The sequence below is a fragment of the Schistocerca cancellata genome, chromosome 2 (genome assembly GCF_023864275.1).
Source record: "Schistocerca cancellata isolate TAMUIC-IGC-003103 chromosome 2, iqSchCanc2.1, whole genome shotgun sequence".
In the NCBI taxonomy this organism is placed as follows: Eukaryota; Metazoa; Arthropoda; class Insecta; order Orthoptera; family Acrididae; genus Schistocerca; species Schistocerca cancellata.
This window is the reverse complement of record NC_064627.1, coordinates 844856413-844878446: the sequence shown is the minus strand read 5'-3', so window position 1 is coordinate 844878446 and position 22034 is coordinate 844856413. Positions and strand designations below refer to the sequence as shown.

The 22034-nt window shown below is 40.6% G+C and overlaps 1 protein-coding gene across 1 annotated transcript in view; it reads right to left on the bottom strand.

The window, feature by feature from the left end:
* The window catches only part of LOC126162760 (neprilysin-2-like), a 219531-nt gene that overhangs the window by 46460 nt on the left and 151037 nt on the right, over positions 1-22034 (bottom strand). The window contains exon 10 of the mRNA XM_049919448.1: positions 19204-19300. Coding sequence (XP_049775405.1) covers positions 19204-19300 — 97 coding nt within the window. The remainder of the gene's footprint in view (positions 1-19203; positions 19301-22034) is intronic.

The window sequence follows — 22034 nt, the reverse complement described above, 5'->3', positions numbered from 1 at the left end:
TCTTGTCGAAATTTGACATGCTTGATGACTGCATCATGTATTCCTTGAAAATACAAGTCTCGACTTTTCAGAGAGGTTGCACATGCATTTATGTCGCCTCCGTGAAATATGACACTCTTGGTGATTGCATCAATGGACATGCAGAGACATCAGCAATTGCATTGTTCACAAAGACATTGCTTTTTCCTTGGTAATCTTGTTGGACACAGAAGATGCTAGGTAATCACATATCTCATTTTTATTAAAAATTCCAGCAAATTCCTGCATTACAACCATATAAAGCAGCTAAAACTGTGTACCTAATTTTGCTGCAGTATCCCAGGCAGTTAATTTTAGGGAACTTACTACACAGGAAATTAATAAATATAAATGTCAAATACACTGCACATTTGCTTCATCAATATTACAGACTGTCCTCCTTCCTAACTATTCCTGGCAGTCCACAAGCACACAGTTGCCTCCCACCCTCCTCCCTGACAGCTACCTGATACAGCCGGCGGCGGTGGTCTCGCGGTTCTAGGCGCGCAGTCCGGAACCGCGCGACTGCTACGGTCGCAGGTTCGAATCCTGCCTCGGGCATGGATGTGTGTGATGTCCTTAGGTTAGTTAGGTTTAAGTAGTTCTAAGTTCTAGGGGACTGATGACCACAGCTGTTAAGTCCCATAGTGCTCAGAGTCATTTGAACCATTTGAACCTGATACACGTACAGTGTGGGGCGGCGGGTGGAAAATTAGTTGCATTATTCCTATTTGTTACCATTCTCAGCACAGGCTCTCAACTACAGTGTTGGCAACCAGAAAGTGATTAGCAAAAACGTGATGCCTGTGATTAGAGTTCACTGTGCCCACACTGATGGAGAATAAAAGTTGTTGATTATTGAAGTTCATTACTCTGAGGATTTAGGATGATGTCTGGGATTTATAGAAAATGCAGTTTACTATAATAATTTTCACTGTATTCTGAAAACGATAAAGCATCAAATTCCAGACAAATGATTACCCATATCAGCTATTGCACTATCGGAGCTGTTCAGAGTCTATTGCGCGGATCCTATTGTCCCTAGATTACGAAACTGTTCAATAATCGTTATCGATGTAAATGTTCAAAGTGAATGCTCGGCAAAATTTGATGTTAATACCCATCAAACGCCACGCTAGTAATGGCAGAAAATTTGCCCTGCAGCGACACGTGAAAATACGACATGCACAAACAGAGATTAAATCACTGGATTCGTTTCGTTATTAACTCTTTACCCCAAAGCGAACTCATTGTTAAGTGCATATTGAGTTACGTAATAGGGCCTCCAAGGCTGTTCCTGTCAACTGTACCAACGCGACGCGGCTTGCGACACGGAGTGCGTTCTGATATGAATCTAGAAGAGAACTGGGGCCTTTAACTCGCACGCTCTTTTTTATATAGCCACGGTGCGGACCGCTGAAGGCGCAGCCGGCAAAATTTGCCTTCCTGACTAGCCGCTGGGCTAACAAAACACCGCTTCAAGTTAATAAATAATTAATTGCTTCATTCGCTGAAGGCCAATGAAACTCTCGATTTAATTGTGCGATCAGCACTCAGTTAAGTATCTAGAATAAATTTCTCAGGTGGCTAGGTTAAATACTTTTGGCGAGAGAATTATTTTAGTCGCACTGCACGCAATAGATGGGCTCTGAACTTGCCATTTGGAGAGATGCTACAGCTAGAGTTTTATAGCTACCTTTTGGAAACTTCTCAGATCTTTGTTGTTATAGCGTATCTCCATTCTACCTAAATCTAAATATCCTAGCTTTATCTAATCACTTACTTAATCTATCTTGCTTCCGAACTTTTAGGACACAAAAACTGAAAATCATGAATTTCAACCAAAATATCACATTATGAGATCCAGCATGCAGTGCCAATTAAATTAAAATGAAAAAGGAATCCAAATATAAATTTTGAAGTTTCTAGCTCCTTCCTGTTGCACCGATGATTTTTAGATAAAACGTCCAAATTTAGAAAACTGTTACAGTTACTAAACTGAAACTTAACACATTATCATTTTAGCATCATTCCTGACATGCTATTAACTTTTCAGATTGTTCATTTTATTTTTAAGGTATTGTGCAACATTCGTGACGTCATAGCTAGTTACAGCGGAATAGGCTGGCACACAATGGAAAGCATATGAATTCTATATGGCGTAAGTAGGCTGCTTCCCTACAACAGCCCACACCTTTTTAATAGGACAAATAAGACATGTGCAATGTTCAGTGCATCAGCAAGTCTCGAATTATCGAACACTTCGACGACCAAACATACGTACAAATCTCAGCACAAATCACCAGTTACGTAACAAGGTCACCTCCCATTATGTCTCTTAAATTTAGAAAAGGTCTCAACTCATCCAACGTCTTAGCATAGTCTGCCTGACATCACATGCATTTGCTCCACCGCCCAACCCGCCTCACACTCCTCGCCACATCCAAGTGATATCATTGGTACTATGCTAACGTAAGTCTGTGTGCTTAGCTAGCGAGGTGCCAGACGACTGAAAACTCATTGACACCTTCAAACTTGCACTTGTCTTACTTCTCATATTAAAGACAAGTGAGCAGCTTGTAAAGGGTGCCCATAAAGTAAGTACCCATTTTGCGGAAAATGTTCATGTGGGTTTTTTCTGTTGCAGGTACCGTGAAGAGACAGCACAATGTTAACAGTTGCCGAAATAATCACAATTCTGGAACATCGTTTACGTGGCGAAACCAATGCTGAGGTCCAGAGGCTGTTTGAGAGAAAGTATCGAAAGGATGCCCTTGCAGGACTTGCCACTCGGAAGCTCGTTAGCAAATTCCGGCGTATAGGATCTGTAGCTGATGAGAGGTCAACCCACAATCTGTACAGCGTGTGAGGGAAGCTATCGAAAGAAGTCGAACGGCATCTACCTGCCGGCTGAGTTGTGAACTATCCATGCCGAAATCCACAGTGGGAAAAATGCATCCTTAAAAAGAAGGCATATCATATCTATGTGCTTCACCAGCTAGAGGATGAAGACGATGCGGCACGAGTAGCCATGTGTCATCATCTGTTGAAGGCTGTAGCTGAGGAGGACCTGATGAATAATGTTATGTTCAGCGACGAGGCAACATTTCATGTCTGCGGCGTCGTCAACAAGCACAGTTGCCAGATCTTGGCAGAGGAGCAACCCCCTGAATTCACTGAGTGGCAAAGGGATGTGTGGCTTGGTCTCATGAAAGATAAGATCTATAGGCCGTTTATGTTTGCTGGAAGGACGATTACCGGAGCAAACTACCTGGTCATGCTGCTGTTGTTCTTGGAGCCACAGTTGCAACAGGATGGTATCCCTGCCTCTGTCATGTATCGACAAAATGTGGCACCACCCCACTATGCAAACATTGTTTGGGACTACCTGAACGAGTCCTTTCCTAACAGGTAGATGGCAAGAGCTGCAGGTCGCATGTGGGGTGCTCGCTCCCTGGACCTCACTCCCGTGGACTTTCTTGCGTGGGTTTCATCAAGAGCTGAGTTTATGCTACCAGGTTGCCACATTTGAATAAACTGAAACGGCGAATACGAGATGCACGTTTGCTAATAACCCCTCAAATGTTACAGCGCGTATTCCACGCAACCACAAGGCGATGGGAACAGTGTGTTGCGAATGAAGGTGGACATGTTGAGCAGTATTACCTACTCTTTATTTTGTTGTAGCATACCTGGAAAATGAATAGGGATACTCACATTATGGGTACCCTATGTCTGAAGTTGATGGCAGATGGTGGAGGATGCAGCTGTGTACTAGCGGCCTGCCAAAATTAATTAGAGAACTGTGTGTCAGTAACATTAAGGAGGGAAATGTGTGATGTCTTTAGCAGTTATCTACGTGGTAAATTCTCCATAATGAGCTGCTAGGATACGGTAGCAACTTTATGAAGATAACTCTTACATTCAATGTAAGGTCTTGCAGGGATTATTAACAAATGAGATCTATGATTAGGTAATGTCAACCCATGACTTCTGTGTGCAAGAAGACTATCAAGGAAAGAGGAATGTGGTTGTGAACAAAAGACATGCTGATATCTGTGCATGTGCACTGATCCAATATCCAAGTGTGTCGTTTTTCATCGGGTTGACACAGATGAAGTGTTATTTCTCACACAAGTCTACACTTGCGCATGCGAAGAATAGCTGATGAAACCTCGAAGGCTGTCTTATTACGCTGTGTGCACTCAAATGAATCTGCGCTTTCCAGGACAAGTCGAGACTGCCACATTGAAGGAATAGATGATGCAATCTCCAAATGTGCCAATTTCTCCAACACTGGTGTAAGTCAAAGTATGAGACGAACTGTGTAAGTCATTTTTAATAATATTAAAATTTTTGTGTTAATTTTTCAGGTGAACTTAGCGTGTAAGTTACACCAACAGTGCTAATAGATAAGCTACAGTTGTTTTGTACTGATATAGAAAAGTAATAATTGCAGCTTAGATGTGGACAATACATTTTCATATTTAAATTGAAAGTCCATTCAGTATTGTGCCAAGAGTGAACTAAGGAGAGTTTAACATCTATGTTGCAACAGTGGTGCTGGTAAGGGAGCCATGTGTGTACGTACTGGTACGGAACCATAATACAACAACTAAGATGCAGAAATACTTAATTTGAGGGTTCATTGTGACTTACAGCATGTGGGGGTACAAGGATCGATATTGGCGATGTAATGGCAGCTTAATGTGTAAGTTAAATCAACAGTGCTAACATTGTGACTTACAGCATGTGGGGGCACAAGGATCGATATTGGCGATGTAATGGCAGCTTAATGTGTAAGTTAAATCAACAGTGCCAATAAGCAAGTCATGTGTATTTTGATAAATAATTTTGACAATTTAGCTGTGGAAATAACACTGTGATAGCTATTTTGAGGATTCGTTTTGTCTTGTGTCTATACGAAATTGGTACTACTGTTGACGCCAAATGTTCATTAATGTGTAAATTACAGCAATAACGCCAATAAGCCAGCCAAGGTTCCATGATTGCTCTGCTGTCCAGTTAGTAACATATCCTACAAGGTCCTAGTGTATAACGTGACTGATTCCTTTCTTCACCTCTAAAATTGCCTCATTTGTGCTTAGGGGAACTTCTGGCTTGCTTAGCATATTACTTTAGCAACATGTGTTTTTGTTGTTACAGAACGTTAATATAAACGAACTAGGATGTGGTAATAGTATTGTGGCATTCAGTATCAGGGTCCATTGTGCCTAATAGCCAATTGGGCTTACATACTGAACTTTACCTATCCCCAAGAAGGTTACAGAGAAAGATATGGTCACATTTGGAGTTTATAATTATTGGCTGTTGGTAAAATCTGGGTTATGATTGGTTGTTTCATTAGGTTGTTTCTGGGTGATCTGTGTGTGTGTGTGTGTGTGTGTGTTTGTGTTTTCTGCTGATGAAATTGTGTAACTGCTGACTAGGTAGTGGATATTGGGTACACACTGGTGAGTTTTATTTTTTTATTGCCAGTAAAATACTGGGCTAACATTGGCGAACAAGGGAGGGAAGGGGTGGGGAAGGGGAAGCGTCCAAGGTTTGGAGGGCATAAGATGCGAGGCGAACTCACAGTTTAATAAGTCACGGCTGCAAAATACTAACGCGAATTCTTTACAGGCGAATGGAAAAGCTAGTGGAAGCCGACCTCGGAGAAGATCAGTTTGGATTCCGCAGAAAAATTGGAACACGTGAGGCAATACTGACCCTACGACTTATCTTAGAAGCTAGATTAAGGAAAGGTAAACCTACGTTTCTAGCATTTGTAGACTGAAAGCTTTTGACAACGTCGACTTGCACACTCTCTTTCAAATTCTGAAGGTGTCAGGGGTGAAATACAGGAAGTGAAAGGCTATTTACAATTTGTACAGAAACCAGATGGCAGTTATAAGAGTCGAGGGGCATGAAAGGGAAGCAGTGGCTGGGAAGGGAGTGAGACAGGGCTGTAGCCTCTCCCCGATGTTATTCAATCTGTATATTGAGCAAGCAGCGAAGGAAACAAAAGAAAATTTCGGAGCAGGTATTAAAATCCATGGAGAAGAAATAAAAGCTTTAAGCTTTGTCGGTGAGATTGTAATTCTGTCAGAGACAGCAAAGGACTTGGAAGAGCAGTTGAACGGAATGGATAGTGTCTTGAAAGGAGGATATAAGATGAACATCAACAAAAGCAAAACGAGGATAATGGAATGTAGTCGAATTAAGTCGGGTGATGCTGAGGGAATTAGATTACGAAATGGTACTTAAAGTATTAACGAAGTTTTGCTATTTGGGGAGCAAAATAACTGATGATGGTCGAAGTAGCGAGGATATAAAATGTAGACCGGCAATGGCAAGGATAGCGTCTTTGAAGAAGAGAAATTTGTTAACGTCAAGTATAGATAGTGTCAGGAAGTCGTTTCTGAAAGTGTTTGTATGGAGCCTAGCCATGTATGGAAGTGAAACATGGACGATAAATAGTTTGGACAAGAAGAGAATAGAAGCTTTCGAAATGTGGCGCTACAGAAGAGTGCTGAAGATTAGATAGGTAGATCACTTAACTAATGAGGAGGTATTGAATAGGATTGAGAAGAAGAGAAGTTGGTAGCACAACTAGAAGAAGGGATCGGTTGGTAGGACATGTTTTGAGGCATCAAGGGATCACCAATTTAGTATTGGAGGCCAGCGTGTAGGGTAAAAACCGTAGAGGGAGACCAAGAGAGGAATACACTAAGCAGATTCAGAAGGATGTGGGTTGCAGTAGGTACTGCGAGATGAAGAAGCTTGCACAGGATAGAGTAGGATGGAGGGCTGCATCAAACCCGTCTCAGGACTGAAGACCAAAACAACAGCAAAGATGCGAGGGAGGAGAGGATGGAAGCCATTCAGAGACCGAAATTTCATGATGTCGGTGCCTGAGACTAAAACAGCAGAATAAGATGGCAGCCAGCTGGACCACCGCCCAACAGAGGCTTTCTTGTTGTGGTGGCGGAGAACTGCCGTGCCACCAAGCGGTGACTGCTTCAACTCAACGTAATTTCACGTGCGCCTCCTCCTCTAAGCAGACAACCCAATATTCAAAGGTCAAATGTGTCCTTGTAAGTACACTGCTCTCCTGCGAATATCACGAAATTTCAAACTTTCGTTCGTTGTGAAAGCACAATGAATCGGAAACTGGAGAAGATGTGGTGATGCACAAGGGAAAAACTGCATCACGTAATTGAAGATGTTGGAACCCTTACAGAAGGAATTCAATGTTTTAGAATTTGACACCTGTTGTTCGGCAGTCATACTGCAGAGAAGATTTTGCCAGCCACACATATAAGCTCCCGAAATGCCGGCGTCTTTCGTAAATGACACTGACGGTTTGAAAAAAATAGAATGTTTATTCAAAGTAAAAGTACTTGCCAGCAGTGTCAATCAGCACAAAACCGTGCGAAAATTTTCTTGTATAACTCGTCAAGTAGTGAAAATATTTGCACTGCATGACAAGTTTTATAAGAGAATAAAATTAATAGGAGAATAAAATTAATAGGTTGGTCAGAAAGTAATGTAGCTAATATGATAGCTGAGAAAAAAACGGTGTGTAGACAAATGAAAATGATATGCGTTGCAGAAGCAGAGATATTAGTCGACCAAAAAAGACACTGTAATTAGATACGGAGGAATGGTAAACTTATAGCAACCCATAATTGTAACTTAAAACATATGAATAACAATAAGCGATGAAATGTAGTACTTGGGTCGTAGCTACTGAACACGGTTACAGTACAAAAGTACTACATTTTGCTGTAGCGAATGACGTAATTATTGATAGAGACCCAAGCAAATCATTTCAAACTACCCTTAAGAAAAAATTGACAGGGCACTGTTTTTGTTACTTCCACATAAGAAATCAAGACTAATTAGGTTGAATCCCCAACTACCACCAGTCAGTGTCCTTATAAAACTCCACAAAAAGAGCAAAAGGATGCGTATTGTTACTGATATAAGAGTGGCTCAAATGTAACAGTTAAATAGTTTTGTATAAAAGAAACTATCGAGGTCATTCATATTTCCAATTAACTATAACTCATAAAGTAGCGATCTTTTGCGAGTGAAACTAAAGTTATGATGATCAATGAAGGCGTACTATTAGTATCATTTGTCGTAGTAAATCTATAGAGTAATGTGCCAATAGATGTAACTTTTAAGGTAATGAGAAGAAAATTTAAAATGCAATGGCAGCATGGGTGTGAGTGAACTAATAGAATTAGTGTGAACTAATAGAGTTAATAGAATAATTAATAGAAAACTAATAGAATTAGTGTGAATAATAGAATTTATTGAACTATTGGAATTCAGCCTAAGTTTTAATTACTTTGAATCTGATTAGAAAGTGAACCAGCCGAAGCATGATTTGGCAATCTATTGCCTCTCTGGATTATTAGCGGACGTATTCTTCAATAATATATAGAGAGAGAGGTGCTTCAGAACATACAAGATACCTTTATAGCAATAAAAGTTAAGGAGGAGGATCTGCATCCCCTGCGCATGACATTTATTCCGCAGCATCTCAGTATTAAACACACTTCAGCGAAAAAGTACGAAAGGAAAACTAACATCTTGGACTTAACAGTAAGAAGAGAAGAAAATAAGTTGAAATTTTCAATTTATCTTAAGCCAATACACTCAGATGCAGTAATAAGGTACGACTCCAACGACCCACCACAACATAAAAAGACGTATTTCTCAACTGTGGCAGCAGGTTTTTTTTCCCACGGCACGAGCCTTGGCACTTTTTTCCCCTCTGCTCTTCAAATTGCTACCCTCATTGGCGTTTCGTCCACTATCACCTGATGGACCGTGTTAGTGCGTAGTCTTACCCAGACGTACGGATAACATCACAGCCCAGCATCCTGTGATCCACTTACTAGATGACTAACATGTTGACGGAGGTGACATTAGAACTTTTGGTCTGGCCACCACGTTGGTGCGGGCGTGGAGGGGTCCCATCTCTTTTTTTTAAAAAAAAAAAAACGCTCACTTACGTTAGCTCCAGAAATCAGAAGGGGGTCGTGTTTTCTAGAGAATGTGTGAGTGTGTATGCTAACGTGTTTTTACTGTTAAAGCCTAATTCTATATTGTTTTTACGGAACGTTTGCGCGACTCTGTAAGAGATAGGACCTAACTGCTTTCATTCCGTGAAAGAGTAATTTCGTGCACTAAATTGGACTTATTTTTGAGAATTTTACTATAAATGTTATCAATAATCTCACGTTTGTATCCATTTTTACCGCTATATCTTTTAGCATGCTCTTTTATTTTTCGATTTCAGCATTTGCTAACGGAATTTTACTCATTCGGCTAACCATGCTGTCAATGAAAGAGGTTTTGTATCTATTGAAATGCATAGAACCGATGGATATAATAGCATCAGAAGTTGTAGTTTTTCTAAAAATGTCGAAACAATGCCTGCCATTCATATTTTTTACAGTTATATCGAGACTATCAATTCTGTCCTAATTTGTTGCTCATATGTGAACACTATTTTATGATGGAGGTTATTGAAAATACTTAACAGTTTAGCTAACCTATTATTCCTTTCTTTGCATGATATGATGGTGTCGTCTACGTATCGAAAGTAGTAAAGGATTAAGTCATTTAGCTCTGGGCGTTGTGTAAAGGCCAAAATTTCAATGCGGTTCAAAAAGATATTAGATAGCGTCCCTGATAAGCAACATCTCATGGCTAACCCGTCTTGTTGTTGGAAGATCTCACTCTATAATTGAAGGTAATTGTAAGAGAGAACCAACTTGAGCTACTGGATGAACTCTTCAATTTCTCTTACTGATATTTGTTTAGACTTGAGGAAATTCTTCTTGACAATGTTAATAGTTTCTGTAATAGGTACATTGGTGTACAAATTAGTAACGTCCAGGCATACCCATTTATAACCTTCGGGAATTTTTATGTCTTTGATTCTGTCTACTAAATAATATGTGTTCTTCGCAGAGAAGCATTTCTCTAAACTATAATTAGTGACCAAGATTTCATTTAGTTTAGCACATAACCTATAGGCAGCGGTACCAATATAGCTAACAATAGGTCTAATAGGAACATTCTCTTTATTTATTTTAGGTCGTCCTCTTAGTGTTGGGGCATGGGGGTTCATGATTTTAAAGGTTTTGGACGTTCTATCATCAAATAAAACGAAAGACTCTTGTACATTACGTTTGATCTCTTTGGCAAAATATTTAGTGGGGTCGTGATTCATCTTAGAAATGCCATTCTTCCCGAAAAATTCATTTACTTTACTAACGTAGTACAAAATTTTTCACGACCTACTACTCTGATTTCAAGAACATTAATAGTCCCTGGACACGTTAGCCTCCCCATAGCTTGATTTGTAATGGGTCGTCCTCACTAGAGTTCCAGTAGAAACGAATGTACTATTATCGATTCTTACCAGCAACGCTTCCTATAACCTTTGACTCTATGGTTTCATCTTTGACCACACGTCGATGTTTGCAAACCGCCCCAGTCTGTGTCGCCTGCGCACCATGAGCTGTTGCATAACGGTATATCGAGCATAAAACGTAGTGTGTTGATGTCTTCTTGAAATTCCATCATTTAACCCACTGATTTCTATTTTAGATTTGATTCACGGATCCAGTTATACGGCTCCTTCCGTGTATAGCGATTTTATTACTATGACGTATGATGAGTGATATATTTTACTCTATAACACCCAAATTATGATCCTTCTCGATTATGCATCATATTGTAGTAATGTATTAGAGAAGTGCTTGAAAGGTTATAGATAGCGTGAGAGTTAGATTCTAGTGTATAAATATCTCACCCAATACAAAAAAATTTTGTGATTCTTCATAAAGGTTTTTCATAATGTTTACTGTGTCCAAATACTTCCGACACCTCTCTGGTATATTGGGCAGCAAGGTGACGCAATATTTGCATTTCGTCTGTCAACCTCTTCCTATATGGATCGTAGTAGATGTGTGTTTTAACTTTTAATATCACGGCAACGCCTGATGTAGATATAAGTGATAGGATGGACAATACTTAGTAGTTTACACTAAGGTGTAGGTAGTCATCGACACCTATGTTACGGGGTTGTTATCTGAAGTTCATATATTTTATATCTTTAGTTTTTACTCGTATATGTTGAGTATTTGTGCTTGGTTCGCATCAGATTTTTATTATTTGAGCTTAATCTAACCACTGTGTCCCCGTAGAATTGGCCTGTGATACATTTGAGCCCAGTGAGTCTTTACACCTATATGCTAACGTCGGAGATGTCTGATAAAATTTTCCTGTTAGTTGTTCGTATAAACTTACTACACTTAAGTTATAAGGGGGCGTCTACCACAGTGAGTATGCGGTTAGCTGGTACTTAGGATGGATGATACAGTTTACAACACAGCGCTATAGGTGTAACCCTGTCAAGATTTAATGATATCATTATGCATAAAAAGGCAGTGACTTATATTTTTAACTTGTTGGTCCAGGTCATCAGTGGTGTACCAACAAAATTATACTCTCATAGATATTGTTAGGTCAATGTTGCCATGCATCTTCAAATGAGATACTTACAATACTTGAATACTGATGATCAGAAGGTCTCTAATATTGTACTTTGGAATTTTGCTTACTATACTTAGATGCTATTTTGATATTTGCCAATGTGTCACATTTGAGTCAATACATTTTTTCCTCTCCTGTGGAGGTTGTCCACTTTCATAACTTGCAAATGTGTTCAAAATCATTTTCTAACCCCTTTGGATTATTGTACTGTTGATCTGTCGTTGCACTCTTGAATTGCCAATTAACCAATTTTTACTTGATGTAACATTGCATTTCCTTGACATTTAGCTGATGGGTATAAATTCGTTATTGTTTGATTTTAGCTAGTCAAATATTTTGAAAGGGTTTTAGGTACTGTGACATTTAGACCCATGCAGACAGTTTCCAACTCACTAAGGTCATTAGACAGAATATGACACTGGATGATGTACTTAAGATCCTACACTCGGCCTTAATGCAACCTTGAGAGTGGTTTGACATGGTTATAGGTGGTATCCTTAATCAGGGATGGTATAACTTTCATTTTGAGGTTTATCTTCGGACTTATAGGTGGCCTCCTATATTTTTCTTTTTCTCCTTTTTATTCCTTCGATTCCACTTGGAATAAAGCTACATAATTGTATAGGACTTATATGTAGGGAGGTAGACATTTTTTGATATACAGAGATCGAGAATCTTCTTTGTCACTATGACTATATGAGGCAGCTACTGTCATTGCATTAATCTAATCAGTATAGTGCGAGGGGGTCTTACATAGGGGTTCTAATGTAGTGCCCACGGGACCAGCTGTTTGATTTTTATAGTACGATTGTATTGGTTTAATTCGTGAATGCAATTGGGTTTTAAGACAAATTTTTTTATGCTTATCGTTAATATTACGGCAGCTATTTATCGTACCACACAACACGACCTACGCTACACATACGTAACTTATGTATCCTGACATGGTTATGTCACACTTTATTGTATTTTATTTTATTATTTATTTATATCTGTTAATTATTTAAAAAAATATTCTTCCAGTGGGCATATGATTGAATGCAGTACATTTGATTGTTGTGTTGCATGACCTATTACAATTGTGTGGTACGGATTTACGAATAATAGCGTATACATATGTTCATCTATTATGCTACATTCGAGTAAAACAGTGAAAACTATTAACATGACAGTGGCAGAAACATATTTGCCCTTATATCACATGTACTTTTAATGATATACAATATGTTCTTTTGAGCCACTTACATAGTTAACATGATACCTGTCAATTGATAACGTATTTATATATTTTTTATAATAGTACATTTGTTCCACTCGTTGTACAGGGGCCTGAAGACGGCATCAATGTAATGGCGAAACGGGTAGCACATAACAGGTTCATTAAATAAATTTCTACAATACATAGGGCTGTTGGTAAATTATTGCATCAATAAATTTAGTGGATTACTCCTATTGCCTTTCTTTAGGCGTGACCTGTACAACTCTCCAGTCTCTGGGTACGGATCTTTCGTCGAGCGAGTGGTTGTGTATGATTGTTACGTATAGAGCCATTGCATCAGCAGACTCTGAAACCTACCTAAATGATATACAATCTGAACCTGAAGCCTTGCTTTTATTAAGTAATTCCAGTTGGTTCACGACTTTGATAATATCTACTTCTAAGTTAATGATGTTGACAGCTGTTCTTGATTCGAATTCTGAATTATTTGCTTCGCCTTCTTTGATGAAGGAATTTCGGAAGACTGTTTAGTAACTCTGCTTTAGCAGTGCAGTCATGGATAGCACTTCCACTGCTATCGCGGAGAGAGGGCATTGTGTCTTACCGCTAGCATACGACGAAAATCTCTTTGGATTTTCTGCTGTGTTTCCAGACAACGTTTCGTTGTGAAAACGTTATAAGCATGCATTGAAGTCCGAGCTAAATTTGGTGCTTTTGTAAAATATCACCAACCTTGGAGCTTTCGCTGTCGTTTAAATTTAGCATGGTTATTTCGTTGTTTTTGCAAGAGTCTACGGACCTGATTTATGAAAGGCCTACCCGTCCCCTTTCTCACCAGACAGTCAGGGTATGGTATTAACTTGATACATAAATGTAGTGGTCGGGAGGGGGGGGGGGGGCGGGGTGTCACCGAGGACATTGCCGAAATGGGGGTCTTAGCCGCAGCAGTTTCGTGCTCGCACTACACGACGGCTTGAAAAAGGAGAACTGAAAAAGCATAAGGATCCTGCGCTGCTTCGGATCACCTTCAAATTCCGTTCGGTGGATTTGAACGATCCTTAGTGGTTCCACCTTGTACACAAGAGCAAACATAGCTGTCGCACTGCACTCCAGAGGAGTGAAATCATGTTCAATGTGGTTGCTAGCGCACGATTGCTACATAGAAGGAGACAAGGGTAGAACCGTCAGGGAGACGTCAGCAACACCTACGAACGTGAAGAATGCCTTATTGTTGCTCACTGCACTTCAAACGGTCGTTTTCGACCGCTAAATGTGTGCAAATCAACGTCCCAAGAAAAGCGGTGGTTTCATTGACGCCATTTTTGTCACCCCTTGAGACCTTTTCGTGTCGATTCTGAGCGGCGGTGTATCTGAAATGTTTTCCTCGGCTCTTTTCTTTTTTAGTCATCAGTCTTCTGTTTTGTTTGATGCGGCCCGCCACCCTCTCCCATGTGAACCTCTTCATCTCAGCCTAGCAATTGCAACCTACGTACTCAATTATTTGCTGGATGCATGAAAATCTCTGACTTCTTCTACAGTTTTTGCCCTTTACAGCTCCCTCTAGTGCCATGGAAGTCATTCACTCATGTCTTAACACATGTCCTATCATCCTGTCGCTACTCCTTATCAGTGTTTTCCACATGTTCCTTTCCTCCCCGATTCTGCGCAGAACCTCATTCCTTACCTTATCAGTCCACCTAATTTTCAACATTCGCCTATAGCACCACATCTCAAATTCGTCGATTCTCTTCTGTTCCGGTTTTCCGACAGTCCATGATTCACAACCATACAATGCTGTACTCCAAACGTACATTCTCAGAAATTTCTTCCTGAAATAAAGGCCGATATTTGCTATTAATAGACATCTGTTGGCCAGGAATGCCCTTTTTACCATTACTTGTATGCTTTTGATGTCCTCCTTGCACCGCCCATCACTCGTCATTGTACTGCCTAGGTAGCAGAATTCCTTAACTTCATCTATTTTGTGACCATCAATCCTGATGTTAAGTGGCTTGCTGTACTCATTTCTACTACTACTCATTAGCTTCGTCTTTCTTCGATTTACTCTCAATCCACACTCTGCACTCATTAGGCAGATCATTCCGTTCAGCAGATCATGTAATTCTTCATCACTTCCACTCAAGATAGCAAAATGATCAGTGGATGTATCACTGATACCGTTTCAACTTCAATTTTAATTCCACTCCTGAATCTTTCTTTTATTTCCATCATTGTTTCCTCGATGTACAGATTGAACAGTAGGGGCGAGAGGCTGTATCCTTGTCTTACCCCCTATTTAATACCAGCACTTCGTTCTTGGTTGTCCACTCTTTTTATTGCCTCTTGTCTGTTGTACATAGTGTACATGACCCGTCTCTCCCTATAGCTTCTCCCCACTTCTCTCAGAATTTCGAACATGTTGCACCGTTTTAAATTGTGGAACGCTTTTTCGAGGTCGACAAGTTTTATGAACGTGTCTCGATTTTTCTTTAGTTTTGCTTTCGTTATTAACTGCAACGTCAGAACCTCGTTCCTTTACCTTTCCTAGGGCCAAACTGATCGTCATCTTGCGCGTTCTCAATTTCCTTTTCCATCCTTCTTGTAAGAATCTTGGATGTGTGAGCTGTTAAGATGATGGTGCGATAATTCTCGCACTTGTCAGCTCTTACTGTCTTCGGAATTGTGTGGATGATTCTTTTCCGAAAGTCAGATGGTATGTCGCCAGACTCATACATTCTACACACCAACGTGAATAGTCGCTTTGTTGCAACTTCCCCCAGTGATGTTAGAAAGTCAGGTGGAATGCTACCTACCCTTCTGCCTTATTTGATCTTAAGTCGTCCAAAGTTCTTTTAAATTCTGATTCTAGTATTGGATACACTACCTCTTATAAATCGACTCCTGTTTCTTCTGTCACATCAGACAAATCTTTCCCCTCATAGAGGCTCTCCGTGTATTCTTTCCACCTATCCGCTCCCTCCTCTGCATTTAATAGTCGAATTCCCGTTTCACTCTTAATGTTATCACCATTGCTTTCAATGTCACGAAAATTGTTTTGACTTTCCTGTAAGCGGAGTTTGTCCTTCCGACAGTAATTTCTTTTTCAATGTCTCCACATTTTTCCTGCAGCCATTCCGTCTTAGCTTCCCTGTACTTCCTGTTTATTTCATTCCTTAGCAACTTTTATTTCTGTATTCCTCAGTTTCCCGGAGCATTTTAGTACTTCCTCCTTTCATCGATCAATTGAAGCATTTCTTCCGTTACCCATGGTTTCTTCGCAGTTACCTTCTTTGTACTTACGTTTTCCTTCCCAAATTCTGTGATGGCCCGTTTTAGAGATGTCCATTCCTCTTCAACTGCCTACTGAGCTGTTCCTTGTTGGTGTATCTATAACCTTAGAGAACTTCAATCGTATCTCGTCATTCCTTAGTACTTCTTTGCGTATTGATTCTTCCTGACTAATGCCGCAAACTTCAGCCTACTCCTCATCATTACTATATTGTGATCTGAGCCTACATCTGCTCCTGGGTACACCTTACAATCTAGTATCTGATTTCGAAATCTCTATCTAACTATGATGTAATCTAACAGAAATCTTGCCTTATCACCCGGTCTTTTTCAAGTATACCTACTCCTCTTGTGATTCTTGAACAGATTATTCGCTGATACCAGCTGAAACGTGTTGCAGAACTCAATTAGCTTTCCTCCTCTCTCATTCTTTGTCCCAAGCCTCTATTCTCCTGTAAACTTTTTCCTTACTCCTTCCCATAAAACAGCATTCCAGTCTCCCATGACTATTAGATTTTCATCCCCATTTACATACTGTGTTACCCTTTTAGTACCCTCATATACGTCCTCTATCTCTTCATCTTCAGCTTGCGACGTCGGCATGTATACCTGAACTATCGTTGTCTGTGCTGGTTTGCTGTCGATTATGATAAAAACCATCCTGTCACTGTACTGTTCACAGTAACACACTCTCCCTTCCCCTACCTTCGTATTCATAACTAATCCTAATCCCTTTATACCCTCTACTCATTTGGCCAGAAATCCTCGTCTTCTTTCCAGTTCACTTCACTGACCTCTTCTGTATCTAGATTGAGCCTTTACATTTCCCTTTTCAGATTTTCTAGTTTCCTTACCACGTTCAGGCTTCTGACATTCCACGCCACGACTCGTGAAACGTTATCATTTCGTTGATTATTCAGTATTTTTCTCATGGTAACCTCCCCCATAGTAGTCCCCTCCCGGAGATCCGAATGGCGGACTACTCCGGAATCTTTTGCCAATGAAGAGATCATCATGACAGTTCGTCGATTACAGGCCACATGTCCTGTGAATACACGTTACGTGTCTTTAATGCAGTGGTTTCCATTGCCTTCTGCATCCTCATGCCGTTATCGATGCCGATTCTTCCGCCTTTAGGGGCAGTTTCCCACCCCTAGGACAAGAGAGTGCCCTGAACCTCTGTCTGCTCCTCCTCCTTCATTGTCAATGCCATCGGCAGAATGGGGTGACTTCTTATGCCTGAAGTCTTAGGCCACCAATGCTGATTATTAAACAAAACTTAAGTAGCGGCGGGATTCGAACCCGGGTCACATGAGAAAACTGCGTGATTTGAAGGCTGGGCGTCACGGTCCTGTAACTCCATCGCAGAGTCGTCAAAATAATGGGTGAATGTGCGTAAGAGGGGCTGTGGCGACCTTCCACCGTGTGACACGTCCACGGTGGCGTTGGCCAGCAATCTGGGGAAATTTCGTGACAGTGGGACATCGTCAACCCATTTTACACGTTACATGAGCGTCTGAGCTCTAGCTCTTTTATCGCAGATGTCGACACGTTGTTGTTTGAAGCGTCTTCGATCTCTAGGGTCCGTCGCAGGAAGCCACGCTTTTCCATCATCAAGGAGGTAGTCTGTACATACCTTTGAGCACAATTAGAGACTCATGCATCACAGTGGAAGAATATTTCCGGGTTTAAAAAAAGTAACTTGTTAATTCTGATGTGCAGTGTACTTCACAGTGATTGGTTTGTAATGGATGGGCGAAGGAGGGGTGGGGAGATGGCAAAGAAGAGGAAACTAGGAGCATGACTAAAACATTAGTCAAGGTAAAGATCAAAGTTCAAAGGGAACTGATCCCTGCCCCTTAATGTTGGCATCGCAAAGGCTAAAGGTCATACTTTTCCCAGAATCCTCATTACCTACCTGCTGCTACAAGAACCGAATAAATGCTGAAAATTGTGAGACACATTAAATATTGCTCTTCGTGAAACTTCGATGAAGCAAGCAGAAGTTTATAAGTGATATACTCGTTTCGAAGAAGGCTGTCAAGACTTTAAAGATGACGACAGCCTTCGATTCCGCAGCACATTATCAACTGATGAAAGTGTGCAAAAAGTGAATGAACTGATTATATTACAAAAATACTGAATTTCGAACAAAAACCGCAGCGAATGCAAGTTGCTCAGAAGTCGTTATATGTAGTCAGCTACAAGTCTGAACTACTGTAACGTGTCATAACAGGTGATAAAACGTGTTTACAGAGATGACGCATTCTGTATCACTAAGAACGAAAAAGCTTCGACAAGTGCAGTCAGATGTGAAGGTTATGCCCGCTGTGTTCTTGGATTTTTATGTCAAAGTACAAGACGAGTTCATGCCATAGTGTCTAACGATATGTAGTACTGCCGATAACTTTAACGACATCAGCGTGAATGAATCCAAAAAAATCACAGGTATTTGTGTCGAAACTATTTGCACGACAGTAACTCACCTGCTCACAGTTAGTTTGCTTGTTCGTGAAGTTCTGGTAAAAAACAAGGTGTAATGATGCCACAATCTCCATATTTGCCATACATGACCAGTCTTAAAGGGCTGTCGTTACGCAAGACATAGACCAGATTAGCAAAGCCCCACTGAGACAGCTAAATGCTGTCGGAAAGATCGACTTCAAGAAATGGTGCGGGGATAGGACAATAGTTTGGCATAAGTGTATAATATTTATTATTGTTTGAATACACATAATGTAGACCTATCTCCTTGAAATCTGAAATTGAACTGTATTTCAAAATGGTTCTGAGCACTATGGGACTTAACATCGGAGGTCGCCAGTCCCTTAGAACTTAGAACTACTTAAACCTAACTAGCCTAAGGACATCACACACATCCATACCCGAGGCAGGATTCGAACCTGCGACCGTCGCGGTCTCACGGTTCCAGACTGTAGCGCCTAGAACTGTATTTCTTTAGAGCCTTACTCTCGTGTTTTGGACCTCTAGGACAGTGAGAGGTATAGAGATTAGTTGAAAAGTTCAGAGGATAGTGCACAACGGCGTGTCAGTTTGCGCTCTGGCGAATTGTAAACGGACCCGTCGCTGCTTACCTTCTCGTAGAATTGGTCCAGCTTCCTGTCGTCCAGCAGCTCGTCTGGGTAGGCGATGTGGGCGACCATCGACTTGCCTTTCTCGAGTGCCTTCTTTCTGCACATCACATCACACCAAATTACATCATACAGTGTCAGTACACGCAAGGTGTTTGTAGGTATGACTGACATAAGGAATGACAAAATAAATTTTTTGGAAAGAGTAAGAGATTAGGCGTACCTATATCTATCGTCATCCACATACGTACTCAGCAATCCACCGTACGGTGCGTGGAGAAGGGTTCCTCGCAAACGTTTTCCTCCATCCCTTTCCTGTTCCACCCCCAATTGAAATGAGCTAATTTCATTGAAACTCCCCCAGGAAAGCTAAATAGACCATTCGTCTTCCCCAGAAACAACTTTAAGGTAACATTCCTGTGAATTGTTTGGAAAAATACTAACAATTTTTATAAAGTTTGAGCCGTCACGCCATTAAGTTAGTAGACTGTTCTGTCTGGCGCCACTGGCTCAAAGATAGTATCGACTATCCCTTTTGCGGCCCCTTGCCAATATCTTACAGGAAGAGTTGGTACCTGTGGGTTGTGTCTTTAGAAGGTGTACCGGAGTACTTTACCAGGGTCAGCGTCGGCTGCAAACAGCAGGCCGACATCCAGTCAGTTGGTTGATCACATTCGTGTCGGAAGACCTCTCGTGGCCTGGCTGCCCTCTTCTACCTGGCTTTTTTCGGCACCACTCAGTAACCACCGCGACGCACCGTGGATGCATGGAGCTGCTTGATGATGAAGGGGAGTAACATTCTCTAATCAACGTGGTGATTTGTGTCATTGTCTACCTACCCTCCTAACTATTTTCTGGTTTGTACCCGAACCTCAGAGTTTCACTCGGTCGGCTCTTTGGTGGTAAATATAGGCTGTAGTATTGTACTAAGACACTAGTTGCCGTTTGAAATTTTGTCCCGCTATTATATTGCCTTTCCTTTCTGGTTTGCAGCCGATCATTAATATTGTAATGAATCAGCTCCTGGTCGTAAATACAGCCGGAACAGTTGTACTAAGGCACAGGTTGCCGTTAAACAGAACAGCGGTCTTCTGGTTAAATTTAGATGTTAACCGTTTCAATTCTTTGATTGTAATTGCAATAGCCGTAATCCGAACAAACTGTTGTGCTATGCTGTACACTTCTGTGTTTATTGGTGTATTTTTAGCTGGATCTTGTGGTTCCGCCGAGTGACTTCTCTTGTAATAAGTGTTCACGAGTAAAGTTTTAAGACGTTCCTTCAGAGCGGTATGAATAACTGACAAGCAGTTAACTTTGAAAATATTAAGAGCCAAGTGTCATCAGGGCTTTATTAGCAAAAGGGACGGGGTTGGATCCAGTCGCACCTTAGTTATCGACTAAAATTAAAGGTTGGTTGCTTTGAAGCAAGCCTTATCATCGTCATATTGTTTCCTAATCTGTTTAACTTTCAAGCACAGGTGCGCGTCTTAACCCTGAACCTCTCCACATGCAGCTTTCAAACTAAAAGTTACGTCATCTGTTTTGAGTAACTGTATCACTCATGTCACCAGTGGTCCTTATATAGTTTTCATGTGTTGCAGAAGGGCATTCAATAAGAGAAACCCTGTGCAGCGGGGTAGTAAAACACCAGTGTTTCACCCGATAACGGACGGGCTGCAGGTCCGGTCGTCTTGTAATTATTGTAATATTGTTTGCTGATTCGATTTCTCTTGTAAAGCTTACTCACTGTGAATTCTTACATGTTAGTAAGATACAAACCGTAGGACAGTACGACGGTTACTTAGTGGATATTTTGATATACAGTTGATCACTTTAGTTCTTACACTGACTTAACAGCAGTTCTGCGAGAATAAGAAAGTTTAATTTCTTATTTGTCGCCCCACGCTTCGAAGCTATGCATTGAACATCTTACTTAGACCCTTGAAACTGTAAGTAAAAATTTACAATATGTTTATCTAAAAGACAGACTACTATCATGCCATTTCAGGCAGAAGTTTTTGTTCTATAAATATTTTCTTATGAAAATTAAAATTAACGTTAGTTTCTATAACTAATCACTGTGTACTTTCCTTCCTGTTGGTAGCACGTTAGTGTGTGTAGCCCAATTTCCTCCAAATAGTCTCCTAAAACATCGCAATAGTTTCAGACAGATTTTTTGTGTATAAACCGTGTGGCTGATAAAATTTAAGCCTCGGGAAATTCACTTGAAAGATACTTATGATCTATAACTCACCTCTGTAGTTCCTGATACATTCCAGTCCCATAGTCTTGTTCGTATACACGTCATCACCTTCTCTCTTACTTTCCTTGTTTTTCCTTGTCATTTTGGCCTCTAGGACCAAACTGTCAACTTTGGCCACTCTCATGGAATCAATTGCTGCCAGTGATTGTCTCCTACTGAACCCAGAAGACATTCCTAGCAACACTACAAAATCACATCAGCTGACTACCCCATCAGTAAAATTAATTCCAGCATCTAACACACCTAATCTCATAGTCTTGAATGCAACAAACGTTGTTTTTGGCAGGCGTTGCCATATAAAACTCTTGAAAAAGCGCCGTGACAATAGTTTACTGTTACTTAGATCCATGTTTCTGGGGTTAATTGCTTCTACCACTGCAAATGGCAGGGAGTGATGGTGAACACCAACTTCACCAGTTTCAAGTTCTTTCCCGTATCCACACCTGATTGAGTCCACCTAACATGCTGTTGTTTTATAAATAATTTTCCACAATCTATACTTCCTGGCAAAATAAGCCGATTGCCGTAAAACATAAATTTTTTAGCACCAAAATCGTTTTTCAGGTATAAT